Source organism: Condylura cristata, unplaced genomic scaffold (genome assembly GCF_000260355.1).
Source record: "Condylura cristata isolate star-nosed mole 26May11 unplaced genomic scaffold, ConCri1.0 scaffold00031, whole genome shotgun sequence".
In the NCBI taxonomy this organism is placed as follows: Eukaryota; Metazoa; Chordata; class Mammalia; order Eulipotyphla; family Talpidae; genus Condylura; species Condylura cristata.
Genome location: NW_004567132.1, coordinates 16,018,802 through 16,031,779, shown reverse-complemented (window position 1 = coordinate 16,031,779; position 12,978 = coordinate 16,018,802). Strand labels below are relative to the sequence as shown.

Genomic DNA, 12,978 nt, shown 5'->3' with positions numbered 1-12,978 from the left:
GGGGTGCCATGGAGAGGTAGACGCACATGTGGGGTGGGGTGCTATGGCCAGAAGGTGAGAGGTGAGACCCAGTCACCTGGCAAGCACATCTATAAAACTGGTACCCAGGTTCTATGTATATGGAGAGCGGGGGTCAGGAAACCCTGAAGGTCATCCCCAGGCTGCCTGATTGAACCCTCAGGATGCAGGGGACAAGCAGCTGTGTCTTCGCTAGTAAAGACCCCACTCTGAGCTCTGAGTTCTCTGTGGGCTAGGCCTGAGCCTCAGCACGTTAGCCAGCCAGCCCACTCCTTGCATGGACATGGACCGGAAGGGCCAGGCTCATTGTCCTTTGCCAGGAGATGACTTCCTGTGCTGTCTGCACAGCAGCCCCTTGTGCCCAATGAGCCCATTCCTCAGGAAGTCTGGGCAGTGTTGGGGAGAAGGTCTTCCAGTCCACATGCCAGTGTGCCCCACATCTGCCCCACCCTGTCTCTATGCTGCCCTGTGCCCCCAGGCCTTCAAGCCATTGACAGCAGCTTCCCTTCCCTTGGTGCTGCCTACCCCCTTGCCTCATCTGGGAGGAGGCCCTACAGCATACCCCCCCCCCAAGGGTCAGTACCCAAGCCTGACCCCCTCTGTCTGTTGGCCCTGTGGTACACCTATGTCAGCCGTGTCCTGGACGTCATGACTTACACACCCTGTGTCCCGTCAGTGGTAACTTAATGGGCCTCAAGTTGGATCAGAGTGTCGGATCCAAGAGCTCTCCCCAGCTTCCACGTCAGCCTCGCTGCACAAGGGCGGAAGAGCTGAGGTCTGACTTAGCTGGCTGCCCTGGGCGGTCCCCTGGGTGTGTGACTGATGGGCCTCACTCAGTTTCATTCCAGACTCCACACAGCCAGAGTAGCACTGGTAAGTGTGAACCCAACAAGGGTAAAGGATCTTCTGAACATCGCATCATCTGCCATTAGAGTGAGGTGACTGACCCTTGGGTTAGAAAAGTGCCCGAGAAACTGCCTGGCCCAAAAATCTGTGAGGGGCACTCACATGTGACCGGAGTCACCTGTTTCTGGGCAGCCTGCCCAGAACCTGGCATACAGAGAGTGCTTAGTGAATGTTTATTCCATGAATGGCCCTCCAATTCAGAGATTTTGTAAGTCCTGAAATTGAGAAGACCTTGAAATCCAGAGACAGAGAAGTGGGGGAGCTCGAGGCAGGGGAAGAGGGGTTATGAGTGTGGGTAGAGCAGGGCCTGGTTGGGTCAGCTGGGCCAGTTGGGGAGAGAGGGGGCAGAGGCATGTTGCAGCCTTGGCTCGAAGATTAGAGCTGAGCTTTATCTTATGGTTAACGGGGAACCATGAAGAATCACAGGCTAAGGAGCAGCTGTGATAAAAGGGAACTTTCCAGAAAATGGATGTGTTAACAGGAATCTTTTATTAGGAGATCCAGAATGTCAGAGTCAGTCTACACTTAAATTTACAGGCTGATTTTTCAATCCAGAAATTCCCAGTCCTGAGTTTGTGACACTTCAGTATGGGTTGTGAAATTCTCTCCAGATTTGCGAGCTTTTTAAAAGAAAATCTATGCCAGGTAGCACTGCCTCTTGGGTTGAATGATGGGGGATATTGTTAAAGAAGCAAACACCAGGGTGAACATCTTCATTTGGTCATCATCACTCCTCTGAAGGCAGGGGGCTGTGTGTGTGTGTGTGTGTGTGTGTGTGTGTGTGTCTGTGCATGAGAGAGAGGTGATGTTCTCACACGTCCACTTGTGAACACATGGCCCGTTTCTAGCAGAGACATGAAAACCTGGCTAAACACTTGGTTCTGGGGAGAAGTTAAAGCTAAAGGCCAAGGATTGGAAAGAGACTTGTTATTTATTATTTACCCTTTTACATGATTTAAATTGTTTACTGTGCTCATGTGTTACCTACAAAACAGAAGGGAGAGAGGGGAAGTGGAGTCAGGAGAACTTGTCCACTGTCCATCTGGAGCCAGGCTGGGAGCTCAAGTCTCCTAGCTGTCCCTGGAGTATTAAGAAGTATTATTTCAAACACATGGAATATGATAGGAAATAGAGATATAAAATGTGACCTGTACCTCAAATCCTCTGTGCCACCACTTTTGTAATTTGGCCTCTTCTCCATGGGGACAGACTTTGATTGGTCCCCACCCATAATTTATGTTTGTATGTTTTATCCTGTGTATGCACCACAAACCAGAAATCGTATTGTTTACATGGTTTCTAACTTCACATTAACTGCATCATAATGGGCCTGTCCTTTTAAAACTTGCTTTTCATTGTGGTTTTGAGATTCGTCTGCATTAATATGTCTACATTCCTTTCAGCCGCTATGGGCATTCTGCCACCTGACTTCCACAGTTGACTTATTTGGGACGTTCTGATTGTTTCTAGAGTTTCTCATGATGCACAGAGCAGGCTATTGAACACCCAGGCACCCTCCACATGCACATGAAGAAGGGGTTCGCCAGGGCAGGCATGTTCAAGCATCCACCTGTGGAGCTTGGAAAAAAAACGTAGATCCAAACCTGACCTCGGGTTTGTTCCAGTGGTGCAGTGGGCTCCGAGAATCGCCAGCCCTGGTGGTAGAAGGCCCCTCCAAGGGCACCGTGTTTTAGCTTTACTAGATGTTAACAGGTGAGGACACTAGGTTTACTTCACCGGCAAGTTTTGAATTTTAGTTTCCTTATGTCCTTGGGTACTATCAACCTTTAAAAATTTTTGACCATTTGAAATGGTTCTTGTCCCCTTTTAATTTGCATTTTTCCAGTTCCTACTATGATAGAGAAGTTTATCTTATTTTTATTGGGCGTTGGGGTTTCTACATAGAAGTGATAGAAAGGAGATCCCTATTTCTTATCCCAAAACAAATTCCATATAGATAAAAGACCTAAATGTGAAAAGTAAAATTTTAAAGCTTCTTGAAGAAAATAGAGATGAAAGTTAGAGTAGGATTACTTTCTTAATGACACAAAAATTTACCAGAGTGGATTGCTTATTTTACGACATATTCAACTACCATGTGACAGAAGCTACCAGAACAGGGTGAGAAACAAGCCACGTGCTAATTGTAAGCCCTCAGCCAATGAAGGTCAGTCTCCAAGCATGAAGAACTACAAACTCACTTTTTTCTTTGATTCAAAAAATCTACCACTGGGACCCTCCCTGGTGGTGAAACAGGTTAAAGCATAGGACTATGAAGCTTTCCACAGCCATTGTAGCACCAGTTCGATCCCCGGCCAGGTAGGTGACCCACATGGCACAATAGACCTCTCTTGTCCTGCCTACTGCTCCCCTCAGCAGTGTATTTCAGTCGACCTGCCTGTTCTGCTCCCCACTCAGTCTCTGGAGAATCCTTTCATCCCCACCCCAGTGGGGCTTGTAGCCCAGTTCTCTATACATAAGTAAATAAATCTTTATTAGGAAGATGGAGTTCATGTTCATTGAGTTTAAAAAAATTTTTATGAATTCCTACTTAGATGCTTTTCTGTCACTTTGATCATATTTTAAAATAACTCTTAAATTATTCTATTAAAATACAACTATAAAAATGTATATTGCAAATAGAGAAAATTTAAGGCAAAAATATCAAATCCATGCTATGGGTGTCTCTGACTAAAAGTAGCACTCAAACTGGCTTAAGTGATAGAGAAATTTCTTTGTTTCAGGGGTCGAGTTCCAGGTGAGGCATTCAAGACCCTTCCTCCCATTTCTGTGCCCCCATCTTTAGGCTAGCTCCCTTCTGGGTTGTAAGATGGCAGCAGCCACTTCAGGTTATCACATCCAGACCCACTACTGCCCCGAGGACAAGAGCTGCACCTCATCCCCCGACCTCTTCCCACCCAGGAGGAAACCTTAACCACAAGTCTCCAGCCGACCTGCTCATTGGCCAGGCTAGGTCACGTGTCCCTCCCTAAACCAATAACCAACAAGGAGGGATTGTTGCCATGAATACCCCTTAATCTATTAGGGGTAGAAGAGCTGTTGAAATCAGTCGCCATGACCCTCCACAAATTCCTATTACTAGCCCTGTTCATTATCTGAAATCAATGTCGTTGCCCATCCCTTATACCATGGCTCATAAAATAGAGATCAAAGCATGTTGTTGAATTCTAAGATGCTTAATTAAGAGAGGCATTAATGTGAATGCCTTTATGTCGTGTTCATTTAAGGAATACGTAAACATTCACTTACACACTCAGCCTGAGTCAGTGTTCTCAGTGCCACGGAGTGTGAGTCTAAGCCTTCTTCATATTTCCTAATTATCTTTTAAACAGCAGTTGTCAAACAGCATTGCCACCACCACTATTGTTGTCCTTGTTTTCTTTGCAGCCCCTGCTCTGTCCTGACCCCTTTTAAGTGGACATAGTGTCCACTTTCAAAGCATATGAAGGGAAATGGGAATTTTTTTTGTCTGCATTTCCTATTTGGTTATACCAGTAGTTTCTTTTTTTTTCTTTATTCAAAGAAAAACATATTCCTGAAGTCGATCAGCTTCAGTGGGTTTCTGACATACAGGTGCCTAAATGTAGGATCCATGACGAGGTCACATCTACCCCTGCTGACTTTAAATTTTTTATAATCTACTTCAAGATGTTTGGCAATTCCTTTGAACAATTTAGACAAATGACATGGGATTATATTCTCATTACAAAAATACAAACAGTATAAAAAACTCAAGGTAAAAAATTGGAACTTGTTCACCAACCCCTAATTCTCAAATTTAGTTCCTCAGGGACCATTCTGTGAGGTGTGAACCTATCAAAACCACAAACCATTACCTGTGGACTTGTACACACACACTTGTGTAAATACCATTACGGAGTTCACATGCAGGAGTCAACCTGCCTATATCCCATAGCTTCTTTCCTATAAGTTTGTTTTGGAGATCTTCCCACATGAGTTCCCTAATGGTGGACATTTAGGTTGTTTCTAATTATTTGCTCTTACAAACAGTGCTATAATTAACATCCTTGTAAATGTCTCTTTGTGCATATGGGCAAGCATTTCTTTAGGGTAGCTATCTATGGTTTGGCAATTTCTGCTGCCTTTAATTGCATTGCCTGGTATCTGGCAGACGATCTTCTGCATGTACAATAACTTTTCATGTCCATGCTCCATTATAGTGTAAGTTTTAAAAAGATGTTTTAGGCAACAATTAGGGATCTAAGTTTAAGTTCAAATTCTGTGTGGATTTCCGTGGGCAGCTGAGGTGACACTTGAGGGAATAGATACCTACAGGCTAAGCTCACACATGCACTGGCAATGGCCGGGGAGCACGTGAGGTCCCCCTGCACCAGTATTTGTCGTAAGGCACATTGGGATTTTTCAAACATGAAATATGGGGAAACGTATCCTGGACTGAGGAGTCCTAGAAGTTATCCTCCTTTTATGAATAACCCGTTGCCTCACCCTCACATTTGAGTCCTGTTGATACAACTGCTTTAGTGCAAACTCATTTCCCTTGTAGATGGGTCTGTGTCTGAAGTATTAACTCTGCTGATCTACATGTTTGTTCCTGTACTGAATTAGGGAGCAGGATCCCCTGTCATCTTCTTTTCTAGACTTTTCTTGAACATTTGCCTCTCTGCTGCTCTTTCTTCTCCCCCACACTGTCCCTTTTACGCGGGGTGCTTCATTAGCTGTTCACAATCTGCATGATTTTGCATCCCGATGGGTCTGATGTGAGAACATCTGCAGCAGTCAAGAGCATATTTTCCTGAGGACTTGACACTGAGCTTGCCATCAGTGTGAAGCAACCTCTCTCTCTTTCTCTCTTCCCCCACCCACCATCCCGTGACATCTCCCAGCATTGCTGCTCCAACATCAGTTATGCCTGAGTCTTGAATGGTGTCAATCTGAGTTGAAAATGTGCCAGCTTTCTTAACATTATCACTAACAGACTGCTTAATTAACCTGCTGATACTGTCAATAATAGATCTTGCTGGTGTGCTAGAAAGGAGACCCATGGAGCATGGTTGGTCTTGCTCACATTTCCATGTGCTGAGTTCTCAGTGTCTGTCTCCAGAATTGGACTTGCCAGGAGTGTGTTGGGAGGGGCCAGGTTTGAAAGGATACCATAGACTCGAAAGTTTGGGATGAGATCATGGAAATGAATTCGCTGAAACAGGCCAGTGTTCTCATGACACAAAGGCAGAGATGGCTAGGCGCTCGTGCATACAGCAGGTGCTCACTAAATAGACAACCAGTGTACATAGCACACAGACTACAGGGCCTGTGCTGTCTGCACAGGCACAGTAGAACTGTGGGTTCTGAGGGAAGAGGTGGAGGCTTGCCACCATTTTGTGATAGCTTTGGGTTTCTGTTTTCTTTTCTTCCATACTGGCATCTTACATGAGCGTGAGGTCATCCCCAAAAGTGTCCTGGAGGGTCTGTCTGAGGGGAGGGAGGCAGGATGTTCATGTCCTTCATGCTTTATCTTCCACCTCAAGCGGTTCTTTACCTTCCATCTCAAGCGGTTCTCAACCAAAGATCTCTGTCCTGCTGTGGCTAAATTTGACTTGTGGATTCCTGGGAGCAAGCTGGTCTCCAAGTTACACCCCCACCCTCAATTTTCTCTCTCTCTCTCTCTCTCTCTCTCACACACATACACACACACACACACTCGGGGTTAGAGATGTCTCAGCCTTCTGGTCTGATGCGGGCAAGGGTGTGGAGGCCTGCATTTTGTGTGTCCTCAGCCAGGGTCTGCGATATGGTAAGGACAGACCCTCTTACATGTAAGGGAACCAGTTTGCGGCTGCTGGGGTCACAGGGTGAGTAGGCGGTGGCTCCTGGCTTTACATAGACATGTGTCCCTGGAGATCACTCCTGTATTTCTTGCCTTTCCAGGAATACTGACGATGCTGGGGGTGGGGGTGGGGGGTGGGGTTTGGAGGGTAGAAGTCCATGCCTTTCAGGGCGAAAATCCACACCCTCCTCTCCTGAGGTTTTGTTAGGTTTCCTGGTAACCCAAGGACGGCAGCCCTGGGCATCGAGGATGTAGCGCTCTCCTGCTGTCACTAGAGGGCGTGTCACTAACACACAGGCCAGGTCCAGCTGGTAGGGAGACCAGTCTGGGCCCCCGGTTCTGGGGAACACTGGACCTAGCAGGAGCTCAACTTTGAGGATGTGAGGGGGCAGTGCTGGGCTGGATTGGAACCTACGCCCAGCTGGCCTGGAATCCAGGTTCCCAAACCGTCCTCCTCTACCTCAGATTCGCCTTTCTATCTGTCGGTCTCTGGATTCATGTAAGACAATGTCTCACACAGCAGACATTTGGGCTGGGCCATTCTTTGTTGTGGGTGTCTTCCTGGGCATTGTACAATGTTTAACAGCACTGCTTTCTACCCACTAGATGCCAGCAGCAACCCTACCCCAGGTCGTGATGATCAAAAATGTCTCCAAATGTTGCCGAATGTCTCACAAATTCACCCCAATTGAGAGCACTGTATAAGACAGGTGACTGCCTGCTGAGGGACAGGAGGGGGCCCGGGGCTTGAGGCCCGGCACAGAGGCGGTCTGCCGGTGGCTACCACTCCGTTGAGAGTCGTGTGGAAGCATGAGATCTAATCAAAGATGGCATATGTGCTGTAAAGACATTTTAAAACTGTGTTTGGTCTCCTGCTTTTCTTCCCAAAGAAGCATTTCGGTCTTCCCTCTGCTTATTCCACCTCCCCACTTTATTGAAACGGGAGACTGAGGCTCCCAGGCCCCCAGGGCCTCAAGTCCCCCTCACCTGCAAAGCCCTGTCCCTAGTGGTGCGAGCCCTGGCCCACTCGCTCCTCAGCCTTGGCTCGGGCATCAGGAGCATCTGCGGTCCTCCTCCCACTCCACCTGCCCACAAGGCCCTGCCGCCCTCCAGCTCCCCAAACCCTGGTGCCCCCCCCACACTGGAGGGAGTGGGGAAGCAGCAGGTGTTGATGCTAATCAGCGTTCACAGCCCAGAACTGCAGTCGCTCCCAGGCTCACACACTCCCCAAAATTAAACACTCATTATACAAAATTAATTGACATTAATTAGCAAAAATTAAAACTTTAAACACAGCAAGGCGCTTTTGGGGGAGGAGTGAAGCAGCGGGTTCCACATTTGTCACCCCCCACTCCCCAGCCGCCCACTACCCCCGTTCCCCCACTTTCACCCTGTGCAGGGCTGGAGGAGTTCAGGCGAGGTCAGCACCTGCGTGGGCCCAACCATGGAGTCTGGGGCACGAGGCTCCCTGTGCTGGCCATCAGCTTCTGGGGGGCTCCTTAATGCTGACATCCCTTGGGCCTCGGTCCTCACAATCTCAGCTGCGATGGGGGGTGGTGGGCATGGTCAGAAGAGAGCCCAAACTCCTGAAGCAAGAATGTGGACAGTCGCCTTCAGCGGTGTCTGAGCCCCCTTCCCCAAGCCCTCCCGTCTCCTGGTGCCCAAAAAATAGACACGGTTGCCTTTCAGCTCTGTCCTACTTTGCTGGGTGACCTCAGAAAAGTCCCCTCCCTGCCCCGCCCCCAGCCTCCATTTTCCTTCCATATGATGAGGGGGTGGTGCTGGGTGAGCATTGAGGTTCGTGAGTGCTCTGGCACCTGCTGTCGGGGAAGCAAATCTCCGGGAGCTTGACTGACTCTGAGGAGCCAGGGGCTGAATGTGGGGGGCTGGAGTCTCATGAGCCTGCCTGGAAAGGCAGCCCAACAGACACTGCCAGGGCCACATGGGGCCTGGGTGGCGTGGGGAGCCTGCCATGAGAAGGAAGCAGCTCCCTGATAACGGGTCAGTCTCTAAGCCCTGAAGAGTGCCTCCTTCCTCTCCCCCATTGCTTGTGCCCAGCTTTGCTCAGGAGTTTCCCAGGGGCCCCCAACCCCTCACCAAGCTGACAGGCAAAGACCAACCATACCTTCACCCCACCTTCGCCGTGGACTGCGTTTCTCAGCACTTCTTCAGCACTGGGGAGGGTGGAGCCAGTGGCCTTCTCTACACAGATTGCCACCCTCAGCCCTCAGCCCTACTCCCTGCTCCCTTCTCTCTCCAGCCAGCGCCAATATCTGCAACGTGGTCCTGATGCGGTATGGGGAGCTGGAGGAAGGGATCGACGTTCTGGATGCTGATGGCAACCTCGTGGGCTCCTCAAAGATCGCAGCCAGACATGTGGGTCTGCAGGGCTCAGGGTGCAGGGGGTCTGGGGTGGCCAGCAACAGGGGGGCGGCCGCCCGTCACATAGGATGGCCCATGTGAGCCGGGGCCTGGAAGTCTGGCCCCAGCCATGCCTGCACCCTCCACATACATACATACATCCTGCTTCTCTCCAACTTCCCCCTCATCACCACTGTGCCACATCCCCATCTCTTGTCCTAATCCCTCTGGACCTGGCTTCACTGATCTGTTAATTGGTGAGGGCAGTGTAGGTCCCGCCGAGCTTTTTTCCCCAGGATCCAGGGCCCTGCTCCCTGGGCCTACATATCCTCATGGGTAAGAAGAGGAAGCTGGGAGCCAGTGTTTTGTGGTTCTGTGCTAATAGGCACTTCTCAGGTGATACCACACCAGGGAGCAAGTGTGGTCACAGTGGAGGGATTTCAGGCTTGGGGGAGGCCACAAGTGGGGTTTGGGGGAAAATACCTGGGTACATAAAGCTCTCTTTCACCCTTGGTTTCACCAGCCTTGCTTACTCTAACAATTGTGATTTTTAAAAAATTCCAGCCATTTGTACAGTTCCTTGTGCTCCCCAGCCTTCACATACATACATACATCCTGCTTCTCTCCAACTTCCCCCTCATCACCACTGTGCCACATCCCCATCTCTTGTGCTCCCCAGCCTTCACATACATACATACATCCTGCTTCTCTCCAACTTCCCCCTCATCACCACTGTGCCACATCCCCATCTCTTGTGCTCCCCAGCCTTCATCCTGGTAGCTCTGGCCTCTGGGTGCTGGGCCGTGGTTGGAGGAGGTTCAGCTGAGTGCTCTCCTGCTCCTGCCGCCATCTCTCGTTGGCTCTCTCAGTGGAGGGGGGGTGCAGAGCCTCCCCTATGTCTTTAAGGCTTCCTCCATAAGCCCTGAGGCAGGCCCCTCTGTACCCCAGGTCCTCAGCTGGCTCTGCAGTGGTCTGAGAGGAAGTGCCTGCCTGACCAAGCTTGTGCCAGTGCCAACATTTGTCCTCTGCGCCCTGCACAGACTCTGGGTTCTCTTTTTTCCCATACCTGTTCAGGCGAATGGAGGACCCTCCGTGACCTTCCTGTCACTGATTATGAAGGACCAAAGTTCCCGTGAGAGATGTTCGGCCCTGAGCCCAGCTTCTGAGGGGAAGTGCCCTCAGTTTCCTACCTGACCTCAACCTCCTAGCCAGCCCTACCTAGCTTTTCTCTGGATTGCTGTGAGGGGGGCTGAAAAAGATATCTTCCCCTCATGGGTCAAATAGCAGGGATCTCTGAGTTCTTCTGCAGCTCTGGGCCTTCTTCACTCCACCCTGTCAACTGGTAGGGTGCACCAGCACCCACTCATGCTGTCTGGGGGAAGACTGTAGGGAACTTGGGCTATGGGTCATTTCTGGAGCCTTCTCTGAGGGCCAGATCTGGGGTGGAAGGTGCTCACTGCAGTGATGGGCAGAGTGCAGAACTGAGTACCCCTGAACCCTGAGGGAGTCCCCAGCGCCATGAGGCCTATGGAGATAGCAGCGCTCAAAGGCACATTCCCCCACAAAGCTGATCTGTTGTCACTAAGAAAGACTATATTCAGGGCCAGGAGATGCAAGATGTTGGCTTTAAAGGATGTTAAAAAAATGAGTAAAACCTCAAATCTCTCTCCTCCCTCAGTACCATGAGCCTCTGGTGGTTCTCAGGCCCCAGCTGTTTGTTCTGGTCATTCAGCACTTGCTATGTCTTGAGCGTGGAGACCTCCATATGCTTCCTCCCGGCCCCTGACCCCCCCACCCGAGGCCCCTCCCTGGCACAGGCCCCTTCCTGGGGCCCTTTCTGTGTTGCCACCCTCCCCCAGCATGCAGGTGCTGGGATCTGCTCTTTTCAAATGGGGGGTAGGGAGGGGGTGGCCGTTTTCTGTTGTTTGGAATACAGCTTTGTGAGCCATCCCATGAAGTATTCCACTCAGCCACATGTACTCACAGCAGGACACACACCTCGGGGCCCCGGGGCGCAGCTGCTGCCTGCTTCGAGGCCCTGGCTCACCAAAATCTCTGCTTGCCTCTCAGGCCCTGCTGGAGACAGCGCTGACGCGAGTGGTCCTCCCCATGCCCATCCTGGTGCTACCCCCGATCGTCATGTCCATGCTGGAGAAGTGAGTTGGGGCAGCTGGGAGAGAGGGCCGCAGTGGGGAGGAGGGAGAGAGGGAAGGGGCACGGGGTGGCCCAGGGCAGGACACAGGGTTGCAGCTGGCAGCCCGCCTGCCCTGGTTTGCTCCGCAGCCCACTCCCAGCAGTGTCAAGCCCATCACCAGAAGTCACAAACGTTGCTACTGGGGACCCTGGCCAGGTGCTGGGGAAGTTGTTTGATGGACAAACCTGAGGAGCTGGTAGTCCCGGGGGGTGGGAGATGTGTGTCTCTGTGGGTTTGCGTGTGCGCATCACACGCGTGTGCTCACTTCTTATCAGTGTACAGTGCTGGGTTGGAGGAGGAGAGTCAGCCTGAGGATTATGATGGGAAGATGAGATTTAGGGCCAGGGCCACCCCCTTCGGGCATCCACCGGGAGGCAGTCACAACCTCACTGAACCTCAGTTTCTCCATTTATAAACTATGAGTAAGACTAACCTCTCTGCCTTCCTCAAAGGGATGTTTTGAGAATACATATTTGTCATGGCTTAAAGAAATAGGAACACAATAATAAGGGCAATGATGGAGTGATTCTATTAATTAATGAGTGTGAAACTGAATGGTGAAGTCTCAGATACCATTTGAAGGAGAGGCTGAGCAGAGCAGGAGAAGAGCCAGGCCCATCTACAGGTAGGGCTGGCTGGGCAGGCCCCCCAGATTGGGGTGAGGCCTGGACAGCCGGAGCCAGGAAGGATTCTAGGTGGTGGAACAAGAAAAAAAGTCTGGAGATGCAGGGAAAAGTGGGGTCTGGCCTGGGAGGGGCACCTCAAAGTAGTGAGCTTGTGGGATATGGACAGCTTTGGGGGCACTCCATCTCGGGCTCTGGGGCTAGGACTTCTCCCCAGTTTGGGGAACTTATTCTCACAATACTAACTGTAACCGCAGTTGACACTTATTATGTTTAACACATGTTATGTTTAACCTTTTCAGCCAGTTCTCTTCCCAAGAGGCTTCCCAACAGTGGCTGCCTCTAGGGCTTCATACATAAGAGATGAATTTTCTTAAATCCTGGTGCACCATGCCATGCTCAGCTACCACGTTCCCCTACCCCCTACGCATTATGCTTCTATCAGGTCAGACTGTTTGATGTCTACATAACACCCCACAACCTGTCTAGAAAGCCCTCCCTGCTGCAACAATCCTACCCTGCTCCCAGAGGTGGTCACAGCCTCTTCCCAAGAGCCAGGGCCTCCAAGAGGTCCTCTCTGACCACCCCACCAGCGACCATTATTTCTCCCCACACTGCCTGATTGTCATTCCCAGCACTTACAAATGTCTGAGTTTTTATCTAGCTGTTTATTACTTGTCTGTTCCACTAGAATGTAATCTCCATGAATCTAAGTAAATTCCTTTTTTTCACTGCCATGAATAGCATCTAGCAGTTCCTGCACATGTTAGGGACTCAGTGTTTGTTGAATGAATAAATGATCTCATTGTACCCTACATCAGTGCAATGAGGTTTAGTATGGTGTCCTCATTTTACAAATCAGGAAAAGAAGGCCAAGAGAGGTTATATCATCTGCTTATAATCATAAGAAATGGTGGAGCCAGGAAAGGCCCTGGAAAGTTGCTGCCTCTTGGGCTTCAGATCACATCACATGATCAGCATGTCTTCAGCTGCTGCCCTGTGTGGAGAGGAGCAGAGCAGATTTGGGATCCTGGTCTCAGGATGCTTGT

At 50.2% G+C, this 12,978-nt stretch overlaps 1 protein-coding gene across 2 annotated transcripts in view; it reads left to right on the top strand.

Annotated features, from left to right (window-relative positions):
* Positions 1-12,978, top strand: part of SFXN5 (sideroflexin 5) — a 103,279-nt gene that overhangs the window by 69,403 nt on the left and 20,898 nt on the right. For both annotated transcript variants that reach the window (XM_004691521.2, XM_012731561.1), the window contains exons 11-12: positions 9,012-9,127; positions 11,183-11,268. In XM_004691521.2, coding sequence (XP_004691578.1) covers positions 9,012-9,127; positions 11,183-11,268 — 202 coding nt within the window. The remainder of the gene's footprint in view (positions 1-9,011; positions 9,128-11,182; positions 11,269-12,978) is intronic.